The sequence below is a fragment of the Poromitra crassiceps genome, assembly GCF_964638095.1.
Source record: "Poromitra crassiceps genome assembly, chromosome: 1".
NCBI lineage: Eukaryota > Metazoa > Chordata > Actinopteri > Beryciformes > Melamphaidae > Poromitra > Poromitra crassiceps.
Window position 1 is genome coordinate 7,016,195 of NC_139623.1, and position 23,779 is coordinate 7,039,973.

The window sequence follows — 23,779 nt, forward strand, 5'->3', positions numbered from 1 at the left end:
AAGTCTGTGAAAGAGCTGTTGCACACCTTAAAAACTTTAAATCAGGTGCGTAGGATGCAAAAATAGGGAAACAACGTTTCGGTGCTAGACCTTCATCAGGTTTTGAAGCTGATGAAGGTCTAGAACCGAAACGTTGTTTCCTTATTTGTCTTCTAATAAAGAGTTTACTAGTAAGATCAGTGTTTTGCGGGATTTTCTCTACTCCTAATTCCCTCGTACTAACAACATCCCTCGTACAAACAACAATGTTTCATTGACCATTTACTTTTTTGGTCGTAGGTTTTGTGGGCCTGTCTCCCAGAGTTAGACTGGAGGCTTTTTGTTTGTTTTTGAACTCTGTTAAAACACTCTAAACCCCGAGGTGTCCCAGTGGATCACCTGGCAGAGCGCGTAACACTAAAGCTTAGTCCTTCGCGTGGCCGAGCCGGGTTCGAATCCGACCCGTGGTCCTTTGCCACAGTCATAATTCTCCTAAATTCCCCACACGCGCCCCTGTAGTTACCATGTAATTACATGTAAGTAGGAGGGAATTGACATTGCTTTACATTACAGCTTGTGCCCCTGTAGTAGTTACCTCTAATTACATGTAAGTACTGTAGGAGGGAATTAATGTTGCTTTAGAATACAGCCTGCTCCCCTGTAGTTACCCAATAGTTACGGAATAACTACAGTATAAGTTCTCGTAAATTTAAATTAAATTTAAATGATTATTTCTCATAGGTCATACGTACCCTGTAACAACAGAATAGGTACCCGGTAGTTACAAAAATAGCTACGGTATAAGTTCTTTATAATTCCCCCTTTGTTACCCCCTTATTCCATAAATTCAGATTCTGTTACCCTGTACTTACCCTGTACATTCAGATTTTGTTACCCTGTATTTACCCTCTTGTGGGGTGTATTCTAAAGTGTTACTTTATCTTTAAATCTTTAAATGTATTTTTGTGGCTGAATTTAGATATCATTTAAAGATCACTTAAAGGGGGAAATACTATGAGATGGACCCATTGTAAGCTACTCTGGTAAAGAGCATCAGCCAATTGCATACAATGTAACATTTCAAAGGAGCTGCTGTCCTTTGTGCTTGTGCCACCTATGCAGGCTTCTCATAGAACCTACGTCTGGTGTTAACCACAAGCTGTTTCCTTGCCTTTCCTGTGAGCGCAGTTTCAACAAGGTGGTAAACAAGGAGAAAACAGTGACTTATTTGCTCTTTACTGGCTTTTTTCCAGATGACGTTTACACATTAGCATAAGTACATAAGTACACGTAAGTATGATGCATTCCTTTTCACCAACTGTATTCAGTGTATTACTTTAGCCTACAATGACAATGTATACGATAGGTTTATGTGTGTGAGTGAGTGAGTGTGTGTGTGTGTGTGTGTGCGCGCGTGTGTGTGTGTGTGTGTGCGTGTGTGTGTGTGCGCGCGTGCGTGTGTGCGTGTGTGTGTGTGTGAGAGTGAGTGTATAAGTGGTTGCATGCGTGCGTGGATGCTGACTTACGGGCCTACTATGCATATGCCTTTGTATGTGTCCATATTTACTCGTGTGAATACGTGTGAACTGTTGACGTCTGCTCAAACCACCGGACAGTCTGATCTCATCTATTCCTCTGTGAGCAATTAGCATTAGAGCCACCACTTAAATGTCATCTTGTCTCGTATGGAGAGGAGACAGCCAGAGCTGGTGCATAGGGCTTTACCCACCAGTAATATCTAGACTGTCGATCCCCCCCCCCCACACTACCTGCTATCCCCTCAGTCAGTTGAGCGATCAGCAGCAGAGGCGCCCAGCCTGCCCGGCATCAGGGCTCATGACTCAATGAGGTGTCTAACTGTGAGTGTGTGGAGGTGAGGTTAAGGGGTTGCTTGCTCGTACTCACACATTCTGTGACAGTGGGTCTGTAGGCACCCACACATCTATCTTACGTGATGCCGATGACGTTCATCCGACACGATCGATCCACCTGCCTTGACATACCAAAATGGGTTTTGAGTACCTGCACCACGAGCCAGTTTCACATTGTCATTTTTGTTGAATGAATCAAAGTGTTACCAAACTAAAACAAGGTGATCACCGAGAATGCAACTGAGGTGATAAAAGCCTGGTTGATTGTGAGTCCTGTTTACATTTACCACAGCAAGCAGTGAACTTCAGAGGAACCACTAGCAAGATGACTGGTCTGCACTGGAGGCATCAATGGCAAACTGTCACTGTACAGCCGCAGAAGCTCTTCACAGTAATCTGGGTAGCCGTCATTGACTACCCGTCAAGAGAGTGAGCGTATAGTGTTGTGGTTTTGGAAGATGGTGTGGAGGGCTGGGGGCGGGGCTGCGACAGAGACAGAGTTCTCTGTAATTTGTGGGCGAAGGAAGTGTGAAGCCTACACCTACACAGCTAGTCGAGTCAATGACAGCTTGGGAACCGTGTCGCTGACTGTTATCAATTGGTTTCAGCCAGTATCTAATGCTTATACAATAAAAAAAAGTTTAACACTGATTGCTGGATTTAAAGCAATCATTTACTTAAGCATGATCACATTGGGTATGTATGAAATTATAGTGTAGTATAAAGAAAAACTATTTAAAAAATGTGATTTAAAATGTAGCGTTTGAGGTTCATTGTGCTGATACAGCCACGGCTATCATTATTTGTGATATCACATTGTGTTCAAAGACACGTCATCTGCGATTACAAATTGTTGTTATGGGGTTGTAGGTTGTGATCATGGGAACTTTGAAGAATGTTAAATAACTTGGCAGGTTGTACCACTGAGACATTTCCTTTAGTACTACATGCAATTCTCATCTAATGAAAAGTTTCAGGTGAGGTAGCCTCAATACAAAACAAATCTCAATATGGCCATTAATCCCACATGATTTTAGGCATTTCATTAGGCAAACACTTTTAATATGGACTTACATTCAGTACAGAAGTATGCCTTCTAGTGGTAACCTTGGGTTTCTATTTCCAAATAAATCTAACAGGAAATTCAAACAAATAAATATTTTTTCCTGTGTGGGTGAACCACAAGGTTTCCCCAACTTGGTTGTGGCTTTTACATCATAGGTTGAATTACGTGGTCAGTTTTCAATCTCCAGACTCTGTCTGTCTTGTATCCTTTACAGTAGTTTGGTTGCCTCCATGAACTGAATGATACTTAGTTTGTGATATATATATATATATATACAGTATATATATATATATATATATATATATATATATGTATATATATATTTTGTGAACTTGTCGGTCTTCATGAGAAATAGCCCCAATTGGAGTGGAAGTGAAGAAGCACAGATGCAGTGTTTTATGGGTCATTTATTTTATTACACTATTAATTAGCTTGATCAGATGTTAAATTTCTCAGATTGCTTGCAAATACAGTTACATAACAGAGGACAATTTGCCAAATTAGAATATCTGTCTGATCTTTTCTTGAGCATGTCTTTGGTCAAGTCCTGAATGAAAATGAAGAACAGCTCTCTCAATGATGCTATGAACATCCCTAAAATCAATGCAATGTAATTGAAACCAGACAGACTGTATCAATAGCCAACATTTAGTTTACATGGCTTCCCTAAAGCAACTTGTACATGAATGGAATAATTTTGGTTGTAGTTGTGCTTAGTACCACACCTTGTCAATTAGGTATAGGCTGTACGCCTGGCTATATTTCACATTTCTCAACTTATTATAGGTGTCATGTATTCTTATACAAGCTTCTAAAATTACATTACAGGTGAAAAGCATGACCCTTGATCCAACTGATTATTACATATAAATAAAAAATACATAATAATTACATCCAAAACACAGCATTGTAAAAGGCAATAATGCAGCAATTAAAATCTCGATCACATTGTTTATATTTCATTGGGAAGTAAGGGGACAGACCAACAAAGAAGTCTAGAATTGGACAGAGGACATACGTACAAATGTGAGTTGAGTAACTACAGTATACACCATTCTAAGTCTGCTAAATGCTGGTAGGAAACCTTCAGTGGTTAGGGGAACGTAGGCAAGCTTCTTCTCATCTATGGTTTCAGTAGTATCATTACAAGATCAACTGACTTCAACTGTGAACATACAACATTTTTCATTCATTAACGTAGCTGTACAAATTATACAAGGGCTTATGTCTTCTCTTCCCCAGACATAACGCAACCGCAACCTGCGATTATTCTGGCTAACAAAAGCAACAGAGGATACATCTTGAATCATAACTCAGGTAGTCAAACTCCTTTTTGTTTGTTTCAAATCAATTTTTACAAAAAAAAGAGAGAGAGAGAGAGAAAAGCACAGTTTATGAGTGAAACACATCTCTCTTCTGAATGGACAAATTTATGAAGCAAACGTCCATCAGTTACCAGCAAATAAACCATTAAGCATGAAGTGGTTTTGGTATGGACTATATGCACTAGGCCTACAAAGCAACTTCCCACTATGTGACCTTCCTCAACCAAGATGGTTTGATAGTATTAAGCAGGTGGCTTAAGGAAATCCACCTGCCCCACTAAGCAGTTAACAATCAGACAGTAAAAAGGCATCATCCCTTTGTTATCTACATATACAGGGTACTACATTGTCTAGAATGAGTCGTTGAATGAAAAGCTATCTATGGATGAGTAGAGTCACTTAAACGTAGTCTCAATAGAGCACTAACATTCAATGTGGATGTCAAACTGGCAGCATACTGAAGCAATGGATTTAAGACATACATTATGTTCTATAATCATGCCTGAGTGTGTTTATGACTTGATACACATGGACACTTCACATTAGCTGTGGCCTCTCTTAGCCCTCGGCACTCAACTGGTCCACAGTATATAACGCATGCTATGCTTTAAATTCCAGTGCTCGGATATACACACCCGCCAAATGTGGAAAAATAATCTGGCTACTACAGGGATTGATGAGAGGGGCATCACGTATGTGGTTTGTCTACTGATGATGTTGAACTTGACTACTCCTATGTGATCTACAGGGGGGGGGGGGGGGGGGGAGGATGACGCACTACTGAAAAGAAGATGGGATCTCAACATCTACCTTAAATACATTCAGTCAGAAGATACTGTGTCGTTGTCTTGTGCTGGTTTTTACAACAGTCCGTTTTCAATCAGCCATGTTAGGAAAATGTTCTCATCATCTCTCATGATCTTCTCATAACAGCATGTACTATTTTTTTTTTTTTTTTTTTTTTTAACGTATTATTCCATTACATCAATGCAAATTAATCGTAGAAATGTCTAGTAGTATGTATTTCTTAAGTTATTTACACTGTCCATTTTGGAACGGTGACATTTCCAACTTCTCAAAAGCAATAACAGGAACAACACAAATAAGCAGCATCATACACCGAGTTGTCATGCTTTCATTAAAATAATGGACTTCTGGATATTTGTGTTTTACAGTTCTTTAGGTAGCAATACAAGGAAAATAAACTCATTCACTGACTAAATTAGCTCAATGGCATATTTGGTACATTTTGCCGAATAATCTGAGGGCAGATCTTGAGAAGTCGAAAGCATGATGAGCCCAATGTTTTTCATATCACCAGCACATTGTTCTGTAATTGACTACTGTGGTCTTTTTGGCTTTTTGCGTGTTTAATTAAAGCCGGCGAAAGTAAAATACCTCACACACTCAAAGTAAACACATCCTTACTTAAAGGAGAATTCAGGTTTTTTTTTTACACCCCAGACCAGATTTCCAGCTTTAAATATGATGTTTAAGCCACCCTGACAACTTTGGTTTGATTAGCATCACCAGAAACGATAATCAGTTTAAACTGCGACCTGATATCAGGTATATAACGAGGAAAACAGGGCATGTGAAATGCCTGTATTTATGTCTTGTAAATAGCTTATTTTCCTACTCACAGCGGGTCATAATGCATTTTATATCAGAGAGAGAACGAGATGAGAGAGATTGAACATACCTCTGGCTGCCGGCGTTGCACAGCCTGCTCTGTTTGCATTTTACATGCCCTGTTTTCCTTGTTATATATACTGTATATATATATATATATATATATATATATTTGATATCAGGTCGCAGTTTAAACTGATTATCGTTTCTGGTGATGCTAATCAAACTGAAGTTGTCAGGGTGACTTGAATAAGGTCCGGGGTGTAAAAAAAAAACAGAATTCTCCTTTAATGGTAATGTCTCAATATTTGAGTCATTGTCGAACTTTAGCTTATGGTTTTGGTTAATGTTTACCTTAAACATAATAACAATTAACATGATAATAATTTACCTGCTATTATTGAGTGGGGTTTAAATTGAGAATTATACTATTATTTATCTAGGTTTTCATTCACACTCATCTACACAGAGACATATATCTGAGTATAGCCTAATGAAAAATAAGTACTATAAAGCATTATGCACCATTCAACATTGAGTCAATTTCTATTGAGGAGCTATGGGTCATTCACGCCACTGAGATGGTATTCCTGTCTATGAGGTGAGCATAGACAAGTGAATGTCTCCAAGATTAGGGAATGCTGTGGCACTGATAATGGAAAGAGCAATCTCTGACTCTAACCCAGAGGAGTAAGGGATTAGGTGACATGAATTGATATCAGATCTCATTGTTCACACTCTGCTAATGATGATAGGTGGTTGTTGGTCATTTACAATGGCTTTGGGATGTACCCCGTATTTGTTTAGTTACTTTATGGTCACAATACATCATAAATCCATCATAGGGAGTGTGGCTGGGACGCCACCTCAAGGAAGGTAGGGGAGGCGTGGGTGGGTTGAGGGATGGGGTGGGGGAGCAAAATAAGTGGTTAGGCATCAGCTGTAGGCCACGCCCAGCACCTCAGTTCATTTGTTCAAAGAATTTGTAGGTGGGGTTTTCATAGCCGTGGTTTTGCATTTTGTTGAGCTGGCGTTCCTCTGGGGTCAGCATGGGGTCGACCTGCTGCGAGACACAGAGGGGCCGGGATTATTACACTCTAAACACAGAGCAGTGAATGAGTTAAAGATCCAGTGCAATGATTTCAAGTCAATCAGGAAAAGTCTGATGTTGGTTTCTGACACAATTAGCTTGTAGGACTGAGTGAGAGCCTAACCTTCCCTATTCTGCAATTCACTGCAGGCTAGTGTTTCTGTCTTTGAGGAACAAATATCCCAGTGTTGGAACTTCAGGCAGCACCCAGCAACAAAGGAGGCACAGAATTTGGCTAGTTTGCCAAGTAGCTGGCTGGCTATATAGGCTGTTTTCAAGTGACGTCGCGACAAGATGGCGACCGGGGCGAGACCATTGCCCATTGGCTTGTTTGCAAACCATGTGATCATGCTGGGGGACAACCAGAAGCAGACCAGCAGCAGGCTACATAGGAAAGCACGAGCAAAATCGGACACGTCTTGTAAATGTTTTAGTTGTTTTATTGCTGTTGTGATTTTGATGTGAAGGTTGGTCAGCAATGACTAGTTGTTGGCCTTCTAGTCCACTGTATTCAGGTCACCTCCCTCCCCCAATTGTACTGTATGTCTATGTACTTTTTATGTATTGTTTCTTGCTGCAAAACTAATTGCCCTTCGGGAACATAATAAAGTTGAAGTTGCTGTAAAAATCACTTCTCTTCATTGTATATGGATGTCATATCCTATCTGTTTTGCAATCTTCTGGTGACACCTGCAGCGTGGAGCGCCATCCAACCATCTTGCATACTCGCTTTCCTCCATTCTCCATAGTAGCTCTGGGAGAGCTGCCCCCCAGTGACCTCATCAGCATCATTGGAATCACATGGTTGCAAACAAGCTATTGTCTGACAGAGTATGGTATACCTCACCTCATACTGTCGACCAATCACAGCATTCATTTAAACCTATCAAACCTGTATGATTCTGTTTATAGCAGAGGGAGTTTCAAAGGGCATCACATTTCCACAGTGCTGACAGTTATAATAATTTGGGTAACTTTATATTCACAGGTCCTTTAAAAACATCATTGTATGAAATTGAGAAATGCAAATCTTGATGCACTGGACCTTTAATCAATGGACACCAAATACACTGTTCCAACCTGACTTAGGCCAGTTTGGGGCTCTGAACATTTTCAGAAAGGGAGCCATGTGGCCAACGCCTTGTGGTGGCCATGGCAGCCATTTTACTCTCCGCCATAACCGAATTTTATGCATTTTTTTAAATCATATCTTCTGAATCACACATGATAACACAGAAAAGGTTATGTCTACTCCTATGTTTTGATGGTCAAGGATTACAATAAAACTATATATAACATCATAAACTATGTAAATAGTTAATGGTGAATTCAATGACATTGTGGGAAGGAAATCACAGTATATGAGAATAGTCTATTTGCCAGCCTATAGAGCCCTATAGTGAACCCGGAAATGTTGAGTAGCCCCAACGTTTATGTTAGAAATGTAATTTGCAATTACAATTTGCATAATTAGCATCATTAGCATTAACATACTCACATAATATAGACAATATTTCAGCAACTGATTGGCCAATTTGGACAATATTGGAGTGGTTTGGGGGGTTATTGTGGATGCTGAATCCATTTCTGAAACCAGAAGTGGCCATATTTCAACTTCCAGTAGGCTGGGTTTGATTAATTTGGAGTTGATTTTGAGGGTATTTATATGATTGATTGATTGATTGATTGATTGATTGGTTGGTTGATTGACTGATTGATTGATTGATTGAATTGTTTATTCATTGTGTCATGCACTTCTGACAGTGCCCAGCCCACATGGGCTTACAAGACACAATACAAAATATACAATACAACATAAGCCAGCGCTATTGTGGTACAACTAAATCAAAATATAACATGCTCCTAAAACAACAAAACAGATCATTACATCACTTTATAAACAGAACATTCTGGCTTTGGTCAGCAATGACTAGTTGTTGGCCTTCTAGTCCACTGTATTCAGGTCACCTCCCTCCCCCAATTGTACTGTATGTCTATGTACTTTTTATGTATTGTTTCTTGCTGCAAAACTAATTGCCCTTCGGGAACATAATAAAGTTGAAGTTGCTGTAAAAATCACTTCTCTTCATTGTATATGGATGTCATATCCTATCTGTTTTGCAATCTTCTGGTGACACCTGCAGCGTGGAGCGCCATCCAACCATCTTGCATACTCGCTTTCCTCCATTCTCCATAGTAGCTCTGGGAGAGCTGCCCCCCAGTGACCTCATCAGCATCATTGGAATCACATGGTTGCAAACAAGCTATTGTCTGACAGAGTATGGTATACCTCACCTCATACTGTCGACCAATCACAGCATTCATTTAAACCTATCAAACCTGTATGATTCTGTTTATAGCAGAGGGAGTTTCAAAGGGCATCACATTTCCACAGTGCTGACAGTTATAATAATTTGGGTAACTTTATATTCACAGGTCCTTTAAAAACATCATTGTATGAAATTGAGAAATGCAAATCTTGATGCACTGGACCTTTAATCAATGGACACCAAATACACTGTTCCAACCTGACTTAGGCCAGGAGCCAGCCCCACTCCTCAGGGTGTTTTCTGCTACCTTTTTTCCACTATGATTTCCTGTTATCCTATAGAGGGTATGCATGTGATGTCACAGAGGCAGAAGTCACTGTGGGGTCACGCCCACTGAGTCACAGCAAGACTGAGCTTGAATGCAGTAATCAGCCTAGATAACTGACACCTGCTGATCAGGGAGGAATTTGACACTCATTTTGACACTCGTTCCCGATTGAGGGGGCGTGTTCCAGTGGGTGTGCATACCCTCTATACCTTGAGCCCTCTAAAGTGCATGGGACCATGTTCAACTCGGGGCCGTTTGGTCTCAGGGGCCCAAAAACACCTTTTTGGGACAAATAATAAGGTACTGCAATGTCATAAATAGTCCTGCTTGCATGACATTTTGCAGGAAGTATGTTGGAACATAGGGGGGAAGTAGCAAAATAAGATGCTGGGGCTTGCTGCAATTCTATTTTAAAATTTCACCCACAAAACTCACAAAAATACAAAAAAATGATGTCCGTTTTACAAATTCTCCTCAAAAATGATTATTTTCCAGCACTTTATGGGGAATACCACTTCCTCATTTGTATTTAGAAAACTGCTCCAAGTTCAACTTCCTACTGTACCTCAACAATTACACTTGCTGTGGCCGAAAATCTGCACTATATGTCAAATCAGACAAAACAGAATTTTGAGTCACTGGTCGTCCAGGTGATGTGAACATAGATGTTCACTTTTTCATAAAAGCATGAAACTTGGTGAACTTGTACAGTTTGGGGCTCTGAACATTTTCAGAAAGGGAGCCATGTGGCCAACGCCTTGTGGTGGCCATGGCAGCCATTTTACTCTCCGCCATAACCGAATTTTATGCATTTTTTTAAATCATATCTTCTGAATCACACATGATAACACAGAAAAGGTTATGTCTACTCCTATGTTTTGATGGTCAAGGATTACAATAAAACTATATATAACATCATAAACTATGTAAATAGTTAATGGTGAATTCAATGACATTGTGGGAAGGAAATCACAGTATATGAGAATAGTCTATTTGCCAGCCTATAGAGCCCTATAGTGAACCCGGAAATGTTGAGTAGCCCCAACGTTTATGTTAGAAATGTAATTTGCAATTACAATTTGCATAATTAGCATCATTAGCATTAACATACTCACATAATATAGACAATATTTCAGCAACTGATTGGCCAATTTGGACAATATTGGAGTGGTTTGGGGGGTTATTGTGGATGCTGAATCCATTTCTGAAACCAGAAGTGGCCATATTTCAACTTCCAGTAGGCTGGGTTTGATTAATTTGGAGTTGATTTTGAGGGTATTTATATGATTGATTGATTGATTGATTGATTGGTTGGTTGATTGACTGATTGATTGATTGATTGAATTGTTTATTCATTGTGTCATGCACTTCTGACAGTGCCCAGCCCACATGGGCTTACAAGACACAATACAAAATATACAATACAACATAAGCCAGCGCTATTGTGGTACAACTAAATCAAAATATAACATGCTCCTAAAACAACAAAACAGATCATTACATCACTTTATAAACAGAACATTCTGGCTTTGCTCCCAGGCCTGGCAGATAACATTTCCTATAAAGAAGGTTCCTTTCTTAAAACACAACTCAAGTTTCTCATAATCATCCAACTAAAAACAAGGCTAGGTCGAAACCTGGCATATGGCCAGGGCAGAAAAGCGTTGACGAGCCTGTTGGTTGTAGCAGGCAGTGACATTGTTAAAGTGGAGGGCTGTCGGTGGCAAAAGTATGAAGGATATAATGGAAAATCAGTATGGTAAGAAAGCCCTAGAAAATAATTACCGTATTTAATTATGTACTTGCATTTAATAAAACATTTTATTATAACACATTGTTGCGTGTGGCCATGAAGAACTCACATGGTATGTATTAAGGCACATTCATGTGTTTACATCCTGTGTGAGTAAAGCTGCTTAATTGATCTCCTCTGCTCCCCATACCTCAGGCTGAACACCTGCAGACAATCGGCTGATTGCTGATGCAGCTCTGCCTGCAGGTATTTAAGCTGGCTTGCTGCTGGGACACGGCAGTTCTACCTCTGAATCCAGCCCAGCAGCACCTGCAGTTTGTCCGAATCCCTATGCCCATTCCTTTACTTTCTTAGGTCCTGGCACAATAGGTGCCAGGCTTTATTGTTTTAGTTTAAACCTGGTAAGTTCGGTAGTTATCTTTTCGTTCTTAGTTTTAGTTTAGTTTTCCTAAATTATTCTTTAACATTTTGAATTGTTAGCTTAAGGAGAGGGGCTGGCTTCGACGGCCCTATATGGGCCAGCCCAGACCCTTCTCCCTTTTTCTTGTTTTGGCCGAACTGCCAGGTTTTCTTGTTTTATGGTTTTGGGCTTTCTTTTTCTTTCAGGAATTGGGAAAAGAAATAAAAACCTTATCCTTTTGATCATTGTGTTGGCGTCCTTTTATGTTATGTTCTCCACTTGAGCCTTGTTTGATGTATGTATTGTGGAGGCCGTAACATAATGGGGGCTCGTCCGGGATGATTCTTCGCGCACTTTATCAGATGGTACGGCATGCGGGAACCCCGGATCTGGTGGTTCTCGTCATAGGGACACTGCACAAAACTCAGGCACTTGACACTTTCTGTCTCAATCACAAATTCAAATTTTTTTAAAGTGCCATAGATCAAAATAAAGTAGACGCGCTTAAAGAAAAATCTGTTCAAAGCACGCTACTACTGAGGCGGTAAAAACACGCAACTCTCAGTAAAAAAAACCTTGCGATCGACGAGCCCCCAACAGAAATTTTTGCAGGAATTTTTCTGTGGTTGCAGTGCCGCTTACCGATCTGCTGAGCCCAAAGGTGCCTTATAAGTGGTCTCCGAGCTGTCGGGATGCCTTTGAGGCCGTCAAGGCCGTGTTGACACAGGCTCCAGTGCTTGCTGCGCCTAATTTTGAGCGGCCGTTCAAACTTGCCGTTGACGCATGTGATACAGGGGCGGGTGCAGTTCTACTACAGGATGAAGATGATGGTATTGAGCACCCAGTCTCGTATTATTCAAAAAAGTTTAATCAGCACCAGCGCGTGTATTCCACGATTGAGAAGGAGGCGCTTGCGCTCGTTTTGGCACTTGAACACTTTGAGGTGTCTGTGGGCTCTTCTAGTGTGCCTACGCTTGTGTTTACTGACCACAATCCACTTGTTTTTCTGAACCAGATGTGGAATTCAAATCGGAGACTAATGAGGTCTCTTTTCTTTCAGGCCATCAATTTGGAAGTCAGACATGTCCGTGGAAAAGATAATGTCCTGGCCGACACTTTGTCGCGCTCTTTTTCTGACGGCTGAAATACCTCATGTTGCACTCCCGGTATTCGCCATCATAGGGTGGGGGTGTTGCGTGTGGCCATGAAGAACTCACATGGTATGTATTAAGGCACATTCATGTGTTTACATCGTGTGTGAGTAAAGCTGCTTAATTGATCTCCTCTGCTCCCCATACCTCAGGCTGAACACCTGCAGACAATCGGCTGATTGCTGATGCAGCTCTGCCTGCAGGTATTTAAGCTGGCTTGCTGCTGGGACACGGCAGTTCTACCTCTGAATCCAGCCCAGCAGCACCTGCAGTTTGTCCGAATCCCCATGCCCATTCCTTTACTTTCTTAAGTCCTGGCACAATAGGTGCCAGGCTTTATTGTTTTAGTTTAAACCTGGTTAGTTCGGTAGTTATCTTTTCGTTCTTAGTTTTAGTTTAGTTTTCCTAAATTATTCTTTAACATTTTGAATTGTTAGCTTAAGGAGAGGGGCTGGCTTCGACGGCCCTATATGGGCCAGCCCAGACCCCTCTCCCTTTTGCTTGTTTTGGCCGAACTGCCAGGTTTTCTTGTTTTATGGTTTTGGGCTTTCTTTTTCTTTCAGGAATTGGGAAAAGAAATAAAAACCCTATCCTTTTGATCATTGTGTTGGCGTCCTTTTATGTTATGTTCTCCACTTGAGCCTTGTTTGATGTATGTATTGTGGAGGCCGTAACACACATTCGTGTGTGTGTGTGTGTACACACGTGTGTATTTATTGTGAAATTCTAAAAGATGTGTATTTGTCGCATTAAAATGACCCCACCCCTCTGTATAGCCTCATGGTGCCTTTTCAACTTCTATTGTTATTTGTTCTAATTACTCTCTCCCAGTTATAGGGGTGTTGAAACGAATTTTGGTATTCGAATATTATTCGATTTGCATAAATATTAATAAAACTCGATTATTATTATTTTTGGAACAAATATAAAAATATATATATATTTTTTTTACGGCAAATCTCCTCTGTCTCGCTCTCGCCTTAGCCAACCAGCATGTGAAAACAAATCCTTTTGTCACATGTGATGTATTATTAGTTTTCTGAGTCTGGTAGGATAATGCCAGCTATCCCCATATTTTAGCGCTGAAATGCCTAGTTTGGCATGTGGCATGCCTATGTTCAGTACAATATAACAGGCATGCGCTTGTACACGCCCACATTTTGCATTGCAAACGCTAGATTACCGCTTTTGCGAAGATAGAGCCCCTTGTTTTCTCTGACTTGACATATAGTGCAGATTTTCGGCGACAGCAAGTGTAATTTCTGAGATAGAAAGTTCATCTCGAGCTCAAATTGAAGCTTATGAACTTGGACAGTTTTCTATATACAAGTGAGGAAGGCTTAGTAGTTTATTCAAGAACATATTGCATCGAGTTCACACTAGATGAATTTCATGTCCTTTACATTATAAATGTTAAACCACACAAACACAAAACATCATTAAAAAAAGGGTTAGAATATAAAATTGTTACTTTTCATTTATAAGTTACATGATTTTTGTCACAAAAAGTTTTACTTCGTTTTGAACTCAAGCTCTCACTCTAGTGCCATCTCGCTGCGCACGCAGCCACTGGAATAATATTATTTTTGCTCCAAAAATGATCTTTATATAAAACCAAACCACCTACATGGCATGGTAACCCTGGGACTGAGGCGGCCACCCATCCTTTCCCCGTGACAACGTCACGTCCGCCACTCCTCGTTTCTTCCAGCCCGCTGAGAAGATGTATTTTTGAAAGCTCCGTGTGCTAACTTAACGTTTGCGCGCCCTAGCCGAGCTAATTCCGTCTTATTGCCCAACTAAACAAGGCGTACGGTGGACGAGATTCTTCAGGCTTCGGCCCGTTCCTGCATCTCTTCACCAGCGGCGACGGACGAGCTCATCAAAAGCTAAGGGTGCCTTGCCTTTTATTGTGTTGTTAGCACATTCTGCTTCGCTACCGCCGTGTATTTTGCATACCCTCACCCCGGCTGGGGTAATGTTGATTCTAAGAGTATTAACTCGAGTGTGTTGCCGCTCTCAGTTATTAACTAGATAGCTAGCTTGCATCCGTGCGAATAGCATCTTGCCTTATTGTGTGTTAGCACATTCTGCTTAAGCTACCGCCATGTAGCTTGCATACGTTCACCCCGGCTGGGGTAACGTTTGATTCTGAGAGTATTAACTTGAGTGTGTTGCCGCTCTCAGTGCTTAACTAGATAGCTAGCTTGCATCCGTGCGAATAGCATCAACTAGCTTCTCCTCGGCCGAGGAGTTTATTTCTAGAGTGACTAGTAAGCTTGGCTTGCGCTTGTCTCTCTTGCTTATACCGTGACACGTTGTTACCGTTGCACGTGCATGTTCGCTAGCCTCCGGGTGGCTTACTGCCTAGCTTCTGCGGTTTTCACACGTGTGCTGCCTTCCCTTCGGGTCAGGCTATTAGCCGCTTTCGTTACCGTTGCACGTGCATGTTCGCTAGCCTCCGGGTGGCTTACTGCCTAGCTGCTTCACGCTAGTTTCCTAGCTTTGTTACGATACTCCCGCTAACCGGGTATAGCCTGCGGAGCTTGCTGCTATTTAGCTTGCTGTTCTCGTGCTATGAGCATGGAGAAGGGAGAGTCAGCGAGGGGGTGCGGCGTGTGCAAAGCTACGTGGGCCGACTTTGACCGGCACGATAGGTGCGTGTTCTGCCTTGGGCACGAGCACGCTGCACAGGCGCTTTTAAACCCTCGGTCTTGCAGCCGCTGTGCTGTTTTCAAGATAGCCGTGCTGCGTCATAGAGTTAAGCTCTTTGTTGAGGAGGACATTCCTCCCTCTCGAGAGGAGCGCGTCCGCTGAATCTCTCCACCCTGTCAATTCATAGAGAGGGGTGAATTCCCCAGGTACGACCCGCTAGCCGATAGCCCCCAGGAGGAGGTTTCTGGCGGGGAGGAGGGCTGGGACGGTGCTACCACCGTCACTGCTCGTGCGGAAGTGAACGAGCCCTACCAGAAGCAGTTTAGCGGGGGATGTCCAGGGCCGCAGCTAAGCTGGGCATCGCTTGGGCCGACCCACCCCAGCCCCCTGCCTCAGTGCTACACGGGTGCTATTTTCAGGCATGACGGGCATCCCGCCCGCAGCACCGCTTGCCTGTCTGTGAGGACGTGCGCCGTGCAGACAGGGTGGGAGAGACCACAGGAGGCCAAGCCGCATTGTGCGGGCATGGCTCCTTGGTCTGCGCTAGATGGCGAGGGACGGCTGGCATTCTCCAGAATGCCCCCCCTGGAGGAAGTGGTGGTGTCTCATCTGACCTCCACCTCCGGCAGGCCGACACTGCCTTCGAAGGCGTGCCAGTTTACGGCCAAGCTGGCCGAGAAGTCTTACTTGGCGGCGGGTCAGTCCGCCGCCATCCTACAGGGTTACCAGGCCGTCCTCCTGAGGGAGCTGCAGGGTAACCCATCCCCGGAAATGTATACTGAGCTCCGGATGGCCACGGACTACACCCTCCGTATGGTGGACTGCTTGGCTCAGAACAGTGGTAAGGTGATGGCCTTCTCTGTTCTCACGCACCGCCACCTCTGGCTCAACCTTACGCAGTTGTCTGAGCCGGAGAAGAGGAGGCTGCTCGGGGCCAAGATTTCTCCTGAGGGCCTTTTCGGGCCATCAGTAGAGAACATGGTCCAGCAGCTGGAGAGGCAGCAACGGGACACCGCTGCGGTCAGGTCCCTCACACCACGACGGCAACGACGTGGACGTGGGGGTGCAGGTGTGGCTGGTAAGCCGGCCCGCTCTTAGACACCTTCTTTGGGGGAGGGGGGGACTATGAGCCCGCCGTCGTTGGAGCTCAGCGCCCAACTTTGGCTCGGAGCTCAGCAGGGACCTGCTCAGTGCGCCCCTTGCTGGCGCTACGTGCCCGGCAGGGACGGCAGCTCGCCAAGGTCTGGCCTCGGGGCCAGCCTTTGGCTTGTAGCTTTAGGGACAAGCCCACCGTCCTCGGTGCCCACGGCCCGAGTTCGGTCGGGAGCTCTCCTTGGGTCTCATGCCCGTCATCAAAGCTCGCCTTGGTCACGGCCTGGCCTCGGCTGGTAGCATCCAGGACAAGCCCACCGTCAATGGTGCCGCCGAATGCCCATTGTCGGTCGGGAGCTCCCCTATGGACCACGCCCCCGGACAGGGGCCCCCCTTTGGCGGGGCCCATATCGGGGTGCGGTCGGGCTCGAAAGAGGACTTTGTCCCCGCAGTGCTCCTAGCCCGCGAAGGTCGCGCGGCGGGAGGGTTACTCCGATCCGGCGCACCCATGGGGTGCGTCAGTAGTCGGGGTTTGCATAGGGAATGTTCCCCCGGCATGCCCAGCATCTACGGAGCGGGCCATGCGGCGGGTGGGCGCAGCCTCTCACGCCCTGCTCACCCCAATTTCTCCCCCCATCGGGGCATCGGATCAGGTCCCGGTGCCCAACAATATACACATGACCAAAGGTGCGGTTTCCGCTCCTTCTGGCTACGGGAGACCATTGTTGTCCGACAGGCTCAGTGCCTGGGAGCTCCTATGTTCTCCAACCCCATGGTTACGGCGCACCCTTCGGAAGGGCTACGCTCTCCAATTTGCCAGACCTCCGTGCCATGGAACACACCAAGACGGTGACAGATCACCTGCAGACCTTGGGGTTTTTGGTGAACTGGCAGAAGAGTTGCCTCGTCCCAGCGCAGGTGGCGACCTTCCTGGGGCACGAGCTGGACTCTCGGGCCATGCTGACCCGCCTTTCGCCAGAGCGACAGGCTCGCACAGTGCGGACGGCAAAGACGCTAAGTCTGTGTCCCTCCGTGTCAGTGCATCAGTGCACAGTCATGCTGGGGCTGATGGCCTCAGCGGTGCATGTGCTCCCACTAGGGATGCTACACATGCGCCCGTTCCAGATCTGGTTTCTCAGGCATCATCGCAGGGTTCCTCTGACGTGTCTGGCTCTGGTTCACTTCCAGCGGCTCATACATGGGCGTCATGTTCTGATCTGCTCGGACAATAGAGCTGCGATCGCCCACCTGAACAAGCAGGGCGGTGTGCGGTCAGAGGCGCTGAACCGGTTAGCGGCGGAGATTCACCTGTGGGCGTATCCCCGTTTCCTTTCATTGTCAGCGGTTCATGTGCCAGGCCGGCTGAATTTCGGGGCCGACCTGCTGTCTCGGGGCAATCCCCGTCAGACAGAGTGGTGCCTCCACCCTCAGCGGGTGGAACAGATTTGGGCTCTATACGTTTCCCCCAAACCCCCTGATCCGACAGGTGTTGGACAGGGTGAGGGAACAGCGCCTTCGGCTTATTTTAGTGGCCCCCTTTTGGCCCAAGCAGATATGGTTTGCGGACCTGATCTCCTTGGCGCAAGGTCCGCCCTGGGCCTTGCCAGTGCGGGTGGATCTTCTATCCCAGGCGGAAGGGGAGGTACTCCACCCCTCCCCCAGCAGGTGGAAGCTAGCAGCCTGGCTCCTGAATGGGACCATTTGCTAGCCCAGGGCTTGCCCGATAATGTGGTGTGCACTATTCAGAGTGCTAGGCTGCTTCGACCCGCTCTCTGTACACGTACAAGTGGCGGGTCTTTTCGCATTGGTGCGAGGACAAAGGAGTGGATCCAGTGAACTGTGGTGTGCGACCAGTTCTCTGTTTCCTTCAGAGCCTTCTTGACGCGGGTCAGTCCCCGCAGTCGCTTAAGGTGTACGTAGCCGCCATTTCTGCTTGCCACATGGGAATTGAGGGTAGCTCCGTGGGGGGGGGCTCCCTCTGGTCTCGCGCTTCATGAAGTGAGCGCGTAGGTTGCGGCCGCCGTCGCGGTGCGTCTTTCCCAAATGGGACTTGGTTACGGAAAATGGACGGGCTCGTGGGTCATCCGTTCGAGCCCTTGGACTCGTCGATTTGAAGTTTCTGTCTTTGAAGACCGTGCTGCTACTGGCCTTGTCGTCAGGAAAGATGGTTGGTGACCTGATTGCCCTCTCGGTGCAGCAGTCCTGTATGGTTTTCGAGGATGATGGTCGCAGGGATACGTTGCGACCTAACCCGGCTTATCAACCTAAGAATATTAATGCCAGCTTTACAGTGTATAGGAGAATGTATGGTAATAAATATACTTTCATAAGACATCTTTCTGGACTCCTGGCTTCAGTTTATTTGGTTGATATTAGCTGTTACGTATATTATATTAGCGGATGAGGAGTGGTAATTCCATTCTCTAACAATGGTCATAGACTTGTCAGCATTCTGTCCTCCGCCGTTCAGTTCAGGCGAGGAGAGACGTTTGCACATGCTGTGCCCTGTAAGGGCGCTCTCGGCCTACGTGGCCAGGACGCTTTCATTACGCACTTTGAACCAGTTGTTGGTCTGTTTCGGGCAGAGAGCCCAGGGCGGACCCCTTTCCAAGGATCGTGTTTCGCGCATGCGGTACTGTCAATGGCAAGAAGGTAGTGTCATTGCCTCTCCAAATGCCACACGGTTGGGCATGGGCGATTCGCCATGCGGCTGTTGTTCACCGATGCCTCTCGGGTCGCTCTGAGGAGTGCTCCCGGCAGCAAGGGCGGTTGAATTTGGCACTAGAGTGAGAGCTTGAGTTCGAAACGAAGTAAAACATTAGGGTTGTGCTACAACCCGGGTTTTACGAGTGAGAACGAGAGCTCTCACTACCCAGCCTTGCTGCGTCGATGCGTCGTTGCGCAGGCGGGCTGGAAGAAGGAGTGGCACCCCGGGATCTGTGAGGACGTGACGTTGTCACGGGGAAAGGATGGGTGGCCTCCTCAGTCCCAGGGTTACCACGCCACCTGTCGGTAGGTGGTTTGGTTTTATATAAAGATCATTTTTGGAGCAAAAATAATATTCTTCCAGTGGCTGCGTGCGCAGCGAGATGGCACTAGAGTGAGAGCTCTCGTTCTCACTCATAAAACCCAGGTTGTAGCACAACCCTAACGTTTTTTTGGGGGCCCCTGAGACCAAACGGCACCAAGTTGAACGTGGTTCCATGCACTTGAGATGGCCCAAGGTAACAGCAAATCATAGTGAAAAAAAAGGTAGCAGAAAACAAGATGAGGAGTGGGGCTGGCTCCCGGCCTATATGGCCTATGTCCACCAGCTGCGGTACGGCTCCATGCAGCTGCCTGAACAGGCCCACACCCATGTCATCTTCATAGACACATGCGGATGCGGCAGAACAGAACAGGTGCGTATTTTTTCTGTACCGCATGTATTGCCCATCTATTAACATGGCAGGTTTACCGGATCTGCACAGAGTCGTACCGCATCACGTGGACATTGGGTTTTAAAGATATACTATGCACATTTTTCTAGCTTTCTGTTTGTAGACAAACAACCCACAAACGTCCCGACCACAGCAAAACAACAAACAAATTACCAAAATACAGGCAGAGGGCAGTGTCACTGCAGATAAACACACTGCAGGCAGAGGGCAGTGTCTCTGCAGATAAACACACTGCAGGCAGAGGGCAGTGTCTCTGCAGATAAACACACTGCAGGCAGAGGGCAGTGTCTCTGCAGATAAACACACTGCAGGCAGAGGGCAGTGTCTCTGCAGATAAACACACTGCAGGCAGAGGGCAGTGTCTCTGCAGATAAACACACTGCAGGCAGAGGGCAGTGTCTCTGCAGATAAACACACTGCAGGCAGAGGGCAGTGTCTCTGCAGATAAACACACCACCACACAATTCTAGTGGGTCCTAAGTAATAATTGAGAAGGATTACTTTTGTATGAGTGTATACTTTCCCACCTTTTTTAATGCAGGGGAATTCTGCATCATAGTATACCTTTATGCGTCATAGTATACCTTTAAAGGTATACTATGCAACTATTTAATTAAAAACATTTTATACCCTAGAAAAGTTACCCCTCAAAAACATCAATTCTGACCCCTACAATACTGTGGCAGTGTGTTTATGTGGATGGACACTGCCCCCTGCCTGAATTTGGTGCCGTTTACATTTGTTTGGCTGTGCCAAGATGTTCTGAGAGTTGATTGCCTCCTGAGCTCCTTCCCAAGGCATTTTGCAAGCTATTTGGAGTTCATACCTCGATGGTTTGTAGGTATGTGTGTGTTTATTTGTGCTTTTATAACACTAGGCATCTCGATTCCTACTAGCCTCGCCCGCTGCGCGGGCTCGCAGCCTCGCCCGCACTCGCTCTCGCCCAACCTCGCTCGCATGCATGCGCAGCTCGGCCACTGTGCGGCCTCGCCCGCAGCTCGGCTGTTCCGTGGCCTCGCCTGCCCTATTGACGCACGCGCAATGTCTCCCTCAGTCTCCCTCTCTCTCTCCCCCTCTCTCTCTCCTCTCTCTCCCCCTCCCTCAGCCTCTCCCCCCCTCTCTCCCTCTCCCTCAGTCGCTCTTGTCTCCCTCTTTCTCTCCCTCCGTCTCTCTCCCCCCTCTCTCTCTCGCCTCTCTCCCTCTCCCTCAGACTGTCTCTCTCCCTCTGTCGCTCTCGTGTGTGTGTGTGTGTCACTGATGACAACATCAGTGATGTCACAAAGATGTCACAATGCCTATGTATGACATCACTGATGACATCATCACTAATGTCATCAGTGGGACAGACAGAGAAAAAGAGAAACAGACAGAGCCCGAGCTCCCTTTTATATACTGATGATGATGATAACCACTGTGAAACCGCAGAAAAAAATGTTTAATCCCTGTGTTTCAACGGTTTTCTGGCGCTCTCTCTCCCCTATGCATTGTGAAGCTCACTCGACCACATAAACACAGAACACAGCAAAACAATGTCAAACCATCAAAATACACACATGGGGCAGCGCCCGTCCACATAACACACTGCCACAGTATTGTATGGGTCAGAATTGATGTTTTTGAGGGGAAACTTTTCTATAAGGATATAAAATGTTTTTTAATTAAATGGTTGCATAGTATACTTTTAAGACTGCATTTGGGATGAATGAGATCAAATGAATCCCCTGCTTGGGGTCGTACCTCTACGATGCCATGGCTGATAGTGCCGTATGGCTTCCTGCGCACCAGCAGCAAGCTGATTACCATCACCATGGCAATCGCCACAGCCACCACCAGCAACCCCACCATGGCACCACGGTTGAACGTCTCCAAGGCATCAGGTTGCTGAAGATCGATAGAAACAAATGTGCATTAAGACTTTAAAAAAATGAGGAGACAACACAGGGACAAAATTAAATTGATCATTTTCATTTCAATCTCATTCAAAATAACTGAAATACAGAACCCTTACCAGCTCATCTCTCTGGATCTCAGGAGACTTGTAGACTACCTGCTTGAGCTCTACAGAGGTGTTGATCTGAGCACAAGAGTGTGTAAAGAGACATGGGAAAATAGTATGATGAAGAAGCAAGACAACATAAAAAAATATTTTTACTTCAATGTCTAAACATTTAACATTAAACAAGTAGGGGTGGGTCATGTTTGAAATATCACCTCCCATTTATAATTACCAATAATCATTTTCTTACCTTTTCCTCATATTCATAAGTAGGACCTCTCTCAGATGTGGTATAATCATATTCATCTATTGCAGATACTTAGGACGGAGACAGAAAAGCAACAAAGTTGAGCTATAACCAACAGTAAGAAAGGAGACTTTTTTTTATAGACTAACATCATTCCTGAGAGCATCATATTTATCAGATGGCAAACAGTGGAATTCCATGCTTTAATGATATTGTATATATCCAACTCACCTTTCTTATTAGGCTGTGGCTCTTTGGAAAGAACAGAGATAAGGAAGAAACATTAACTATAACAGCCTGTGAAAACCATTTTCATGATTTTAAAAGTCACTTACAGTACACAATATGGATTGCCTTGAGGATGTAGGATGCGTGTGTGTGTGTGTGTGTGTGTGTGTGTGTGTGTGTGTGTGTGTGTGTGTATGCGTGTGTGTGTGTGTGTGTGTGTGTGTGTGTGTGTGTGTGTGTGTGTGTGTGTATGCGTGTGTGTGTGTGTGTGTGTGTGTGTGTGTGTGTGTGTGTGTGTGTGTGTGTGTGTGTCTGTGTGTGTGTGTGTGCATGTGTATGTATGTACCAACGCGGGGAGGGTAGGGCCTGTTCTGGAAGGCTCTCTCCTCCTCCTCTTCATCGTCTTTCTCCTCCTCACTCTCAGCCGGCAGCAGCTCCTCGGTCGTGCGGGTCTCAGAGAAGGAGGTGGTCATGAGCTCACTGATGTCTCCTCGCTCTGCCTTCACCAGCTCTTCTACAGGGAGGGGAAGCACAGAAAAAACACAGAGGTCACAAGGGCTGAGGAGTGCCCTTAATGTGAGTCATAAAAAATATATATATATAAATAAATAAATAAATACATAAATACATAAATACATAAATAAATAAATAAATAAATAAATAAACTTAACGAACACAACTTTGACAACTGTTCAAATATACGCAACAGCCATTTAGCATACGGATATCATTGTGCAGCTCCTCCGCCAAGGCAGGGACCTTATACAGCAATGCCAGGCTCTGGTTCATCCTCTCCTCGATCACATGGAGATGTGTGTACACCTGCGAAACAAGACAGAATCCGCTCTGTTTAGGCATAAGCAAGTGAGGACCAACAGAGCAAGAAATCATGCATGGCGGTATAGTCCATGCAGGACAAGGAAGTCATAGGCTACTGTACGCCCCAGCTGTAATCAGCTGAAAGCTGCTGATTGGATCAGCGTTTAAAACATTCATCAATCTTTCTCACAACAAGATGGTCTATTTAAATATGGCCTCCTCCTACTCTGATCTTGCTCACCTATGCTGCCCCACAGCATTGCTGCTGCTGCTGCTGCTGCTGGCAATGCTTTGCCTCTATCACCCCAGCCTCCAACTTTCTAGCTCAGAGTCTGCATGGCTCAAAGGTTAAACATGCCTTGCTTAGGCTCACTCTGTTTACTCACTATGGCTATTACATTCATCTTGTATAGCCATGGGGGATTTTGCTGTACTCC

General features: G+C 45.1%; 1 protein-coding gene across 1 annotated transcript in view; it reads right to left on the reverse strand.

The window, feature by feature from the left end:
- Positions 1 to 6,834: 6,834 nt before the first annotated feature.
- The window catches only part of aplp1 (amyloid beta (A4) precursor-like protein 1), a gene marked incomplete at both ends in the record, with an annotated part of 81,370 nt that continues 64,425 nt past the window's right edge, over positions 6,835 to 23,779 (reverse strand). The window contains 7 exons of the mRNA XM_083644080.1: positions 6,835 to 6,936; positions 21,790 to 21,933; positions 22,061 to 22,126; positions 22,299 to 22,366; positions 22,527 to 22,547; positions 22,870 to 23,037; positions 23,246 to 23,345. Of these exons, the coding sequence (XP_083500206.1) occupies positions 6,835 to 6,936; positions 21,790 to 21,933; positions 22,061 to 22,126; positions 22,299 to 22,366; positions 22,527 to 22,547; positions 22,870 to 23,037; positions 23,246 to 23,345 (669 nt within the window). The remainder of the gene's footprint in view (positions 6,937 to 21,789; positions 21,934 to 22,060; positions 22,127 to 22,298; positions 22,367 to 22,526; positions 22,548 to 22,869; positions 23,038 to 23,245; positions 23,346 to 23,779) is intronic.